Source organism: Eurypyga helias, unplaced genomic scaffold (assembly GCF_000690775.1).
Source record: "Eurypyga helias isolate BGI_N326 unplaced genomic scaffold, ASM69077v1 scaffold36385, whole genome shotgun sequence".
Taxonomy (NCBI): domain Eukaryota; kingdom Metazoa; phylum Chordata; class Aves; order Eurypygiformes; family Eurypygidae; genus Eurypyga; species Eurypyga helias.
The window spans coordinates 4,113-8,984 of record NW_010251461.1 but is presented as its reverse complement, the minus strand read 5'-3'; the positions used below and the strand labels follow the sequence as shown (position 1 = coordinate 8,984).

Here is a 4,872-nt window from a genome sequence, read left to right as displayed (position 1 = left end):
AACCCGCATCTCGTGAGCCCCACCGAGGCCTGTGGCTGAGACCCCTTTCTTTTAGTCCCAGCATCCCCATTCCCCTCACGCGCAGTGAGGTGGGACCAGAGTGGTAGAGGCCCCAGGGGCAGACCCTTCTCCTCAGGCCTGGAAAGGCCCATGGTCCTCCCTGCTCTCCCCTGACCTGGCTGTGATTCCCCTGGTTCCATCAAGCCTGGTAACAGCTGTGAGTCCTCAGGCTCCGGAAAGATCTCTTATCCCCATGTGCAATTTCCCTTCCTTTTAGGATCAGGGGGAAAAAATCCTGTCCTATTCCCCTCAGGCCTCGGGAGAGACCTCTTTCTCTCAGGCCTTGTGTGGCCCAGAGCCTCCTCCTTGCTCCATTCCCCTTGGGCCAGGCAAGGTTGGTAACCTGGGATCCCGCCTGCATTGCATTCCCTTTGGCTCTCCGGTGGCCGTGCACCTTCGTGCCATGGGGTGTAAGGGTGAGAACCAAGTGGGTGGTGTCCTGGGAAGTCCCTACCAGTGGGACAGCCTGTATTTCAGGCCTGGCTGGAAATCAGCAGGGATCCAGGTCCCAGTCCCTGGTTGGCAGAGCATGGCTCGGCTGGACCTGGGACCCAGGTTTCCCCATCCCTGTGGTGTCAGAGGCTCCTGAGGCTGAGCAGAGAGCTAACTAGTTGTTCTGTGGCGGGAATGCAGCCGGGCAGCTGTAGTGCCCAGCTGTGCCGGGGAATCGGGATGCTGGCTTGAGTGTCTTTCCCATTCCTCCCTGCAGTCATTGTCACCCTGCGTGCTTTATTTTTAGTCCTGGCCATTGGCACGATCGCTTGGGGCAGAGGTGGTGAGGTGAGGAGTCACTAGTACGCGGGCAAGCCAGGCGTCTGATAGATGCTTTCCTTCAGAGCACCCTGCGAGTCACAGCTTTGTTCCCAGCTCGGTGGCACGGGATCTGGGGAAGCGTGGCTGAGCACATAGCGAGTGCAGCCGCGGAGTTTGGCGCGTGTGCTGGCGTTGTGGAGCGGTGTCAGAGCCCTGGGGTCAGCGAATGGGGTCTGGTCAGAACCAGACCATCTGTTTTCACGTGGGGTCCTCCCCTTGTCAACAGCAGGAGCGTACCTGGTACGGTCTGCCGTGGTGGGGACATCCTATGGCTGATGAGCTTCACTGCACGCTGCCTGGTCTGTGCGTGTCAGCTGAGGAGGTGGCTGCCTGCTCTCCCCGTGCTGAGCGCAGGGAAACGTCACTTTTCCTTTGATCACAGGGGGGGAAGAGCCATCTTCTCACGGTTGATGTTTGCACTTCCCCAAATAACTTGCTGCATGTGTTGAAAACTGATCTGGAGGTGTCGGGGATGGGGGGGAAGCTTGGAAAATCCCCTGGTTGTAAAGGTGCTTGGAAGCGTTGCAGCCTCCTGCCTAGTTCCTGCACAGCAGAAGCAGCGAGATGCAGCCCTGTAACTCAAAAGAAGGGTGGCATAAAGGCATGAGATCTGAGAAAAAGGCCCCTTTCAAAACACACGAGACGTCGAGCAGGCTTTGGCGTGCGCCGTGCCACCCAGCCGGGTTCTCAGCAGGGAGTACGGGGAGCGCGGTGGAGAGGCGTGTTGGATACGCAGAGGGCGAAGCTCAGGGCAGGGCTTGCTTCCTCCAGCCTGGATTATCTCTGAGAAATAGATGCTTTTTACTCTTCTCTCACCTCAACACCAGTTTGCTGGGGGCTTGGCGTGTGGGTGGTTCTGCCAGTGGTGAAAACTGTGAGTGTGCTTCCTTCTGGGTGGAGAAAAGGGATTGCTTCCCGTCGGAGACCTTGGGGTGGGGGGTGATGCTCCATCCTCGGTGTGATGGAGCTGGAAGCTGGCAGGGGGCCGTGGTGCCTGGGATGTGAAGGCTGTCAGAGGGGAGCTGGGCACCTGTAAATGATCTTTCCAAGTGGTTTTCAGCTGTGGGGAAGGGCTGGTGTGAGCGCTGGGCCGTAAGCTGTACGGACTGTACCAGCTGCAGTTGAAATTAGCCTTGGAGGGGTTAGAAAGTGCTTTGGATCAATTGGGTGCTTTCATGTCTATGCTGATGGTTGGACTTTGCGCTCTCTTCTAGCATGTGGATATGGAAAACTCCTATCTCTGTGGATACTTGAAGATTAAAGGCCTTACAGAGGTGAGTGTTAACTGCAAAACAGCAAGAAAAGGTGCTGTGTAAAGGGTTTTCTTTCTCCTGATGGGATGGGAGAAGCTGCCACCAGAAATAGGAAGTGGGAGGGATTGAGCATACAGTAAATTTGACCACTAAGTAGGTTAATAGCTTCAGTCTGTTGTTCTTGGCATGTTGAGCAAGTACGATGGGCCTGGATGGGAGTCCTGAACGAGGGAAGCTTGTCTGGCATCCCTTAACGCCTGAGCAGAACCGAGTCTGAAGCTGCAGTCAGCTTTGGGCACTCCACCAATGCCGCGTTGCTGAAAGAAAATAAAGCAAGACCCAGAGAGTCAGTTCGGTACGTGATTCCTTGCTGGTCCTCCAGGAGCTGCTGGTGGTGTTGGGCAATTGTTGAGAGCCGTCTCCCAGGGGGCGACGCTTCTTTCGGCTGCAGTGCCGAAAGGAGAGCAAGGAGAGCACTCGGGAAGCTTGCTCGCCCCAGTGGAGCCCACTGTTCCCTGCCTGTGTGCTCCTGCTTGGGTGCCAGCGCAAAGCCAAAGAGGAGCACCTTCTCCTCTCCTTAATCCAGCCCTTGGCCTTCACAGCGGTCAGGCAGCAGCTGCTGGGTGTCCGCCGAGGAGCGGTGCTGGCTGTTGGTCCAGCTGGGAGCTTCCCCACGGTCCAGCCCCTTCTGGTTTTGTGAAGGGAGAGGCCGAGAGAGGCTGGAATGAGAGGGTGGAGGCCGTGCGTGCGTACGAGCCAGGCTGCACGAGGTGTGGGGCAGCACGAGTCAGTGTCCTGCTTGGAGGGATGGGAGCGCCCGCCTCGGGTTGCCCGGAGCTCTCCGTGCGAGATGCTGCTTTTTGCTGAGCTGTGGGTGACAAACCCTCTGACCTCTCGCTCGTCTCCCTCTCTCCTAGGAGTACCCAACCCTCACCACTTTCTTTGAAGGGGAGATAATCAGTAAAAAACATCCTTTCTTAACGCGCAAGTGGGATGCTGACGAAGACGTGGATCGTAAACACTGGGTAAATAAGTGTGGGGCGCGGATGTGGGTCTGCAGTCCTGGCTGAGCAGCTGGCTTGGAGGTGTGTGCCCATGCACAAGCTGTCAGAAGGGACTGAAAACTTCTCCTTTTCGGGTGTTTTAACTCTCTGCCCCCCACTGCGATCTTTGCCATTGGAAGTCCCTTCAGCAGGCTGTGTGCCGTGATCCTGGAGAGCGGAGGGCTTGTCTTGCTTTCCATTTGCTGGCCCAGAACTTGGGAGCAGGACAGTCTCCCTCTTCTGAGCCCCCTGGGAGAACACACTCCTTGTTTTGAGGGCTTATTTATTGTGTAATAGAGTGGAGAAGGGGAGCTGCCTCTCAGGCACAGGTGGGGCTGTTGGTACCCGTGTTGCAGCCACCTCAGCCCTCTGCTCCGGTCAGGGTGTGCCCTGGATCGGGGCCACAGCAGCCAGCCGATTGCCTCGCCGCCCTGACCTTTGCTGCTGTTTGCCAGACTGATGTTTACTGCACTGCCATCAAAATAACCTTCCTCTGGAAAGGCATGAGCCTCTCCAGCCGGGCTGGGTATGGCTGTGGGTGTCAGGCAGCCCTGTGTGTTCCCCTGTGCTGGTTGTGGGGTGTGCGTTTAGCGCTGCCCCGAGGGGCGAGTGGCCCCTTCGGTGGGGAGGTCTCTTGTTCTGGAGCAGTTCTACCCTCCTAAATAGCAGCTGGTGCTACTGAGCTCTGCTCCTGCGGTAAGCATCCTGTTCATTTTTCCTTGTGGTTTTTTTTTGTTTCAGGGGAAGTTCCAGGCTTTTTACCAGTATGCAAAAACATTTAACTCTGATGACTTTGATTATGAGGATCTGAAAAATGGGGACTACGTCTTCATGAGATGGAAGGTAAACTCTGCATGTCTCATTCTCTGATGAGCCGCGTATGAGCGACTGGCAGAGGCTTGTGGTGCCTGGAAGCTTTCTCAGCTACGCTGCTTTAATGAGAGATTTCGCCCTACTGACCTCCTAACCCACCACACTGGCAAATTCCTGTGTGACTCCTGTCTGGCCAGCTAATTGCTTCCTTAAGGGCTGCGTTACAGCTGAAAACACAACAGGAAAGTCTTGCTTGGTGATGCTGCAGAGGATGAGAGAATTGGTGTGTCCAGAGCCTGGGTGTTTGATGTCACCTGGTCAGTCTGTACCTCTGCTCTTCAGCTGGATCGATTCCTCCCTCTTTACATGAGCCATGTGCTGCTGTGAGGGGGGGAAATCACAGGGTGGTTTGGGTTGGAAGGGACCTTAAAGCCCACCCACTCCCACCCCCTGCCATGGGCAGGGACACCTTCCACTAGACCAGGTTGCTCCCAGCCTCATCCAGCCTGGCCTTGGACACTTCCAGGGATGGGGCATCCACAGCTTCTCTGGGAACCTGTCCCAGTGCCTCCCCACCCTCTGCAGGAAGAATTCCTTCCTGATGTCCCATCTCCATCTCCCTCTTTCCGTTTAAACCTGTTACCAGGGCCTGTAGTGACAGGGGTAAAAAGTCTCTCCATCTCCCCCTGTAAGTGTTGAATGGCTGCAGTGAGGTCTCCCTGGATCCTTCTCTTCCCAGCCAGGCAGCTCTGACTTTGCAGTTGGCCCGTTGAACTGAAACTGGTCTTGTGCACTCCGCTTAAAACTGGTTCTGTTCTCAGTCATCTGCTTCCCTGTTAGATGCCTGCAGTGGCGGGTGGTGAAAGAACACGCTGGGCTCTGGTCTGGGC

At 56.2% G+C, this 4,872-nt stretch overlaps 1 protein-coding gene across 1 annotated transcript in view; it reads left to right on the top strand.

Annotated features, from left to right (window-relative positions):
* The first annotated feature begins 2,079 nt into the window (after positions 1-2,079).
* GID4 (GID complex subunit 4) overlaps positions 2,080-4,872 on the top strand; it is a 4,789-nt gene continuing 1,996 nt past the window's right edge. The window contains exons 1-3 of the mRNA XM_010152037.1: positions 2,080-2,147; positions 3,044-3,151; positions 3,911-4,012. Coding sequence (XP_010150339.1) covers positions 2,097-2,147; positions 3,044-3,151; positions 3,911-4,012 — 261 coding nt within the window. The 5' untranslated portion in view covers positions 2,080-2,096. The remainder of the gene's footprint in view (positions 2,148-3,043; positions 3,152-3,910; positions 4,013-4,872) is intronic.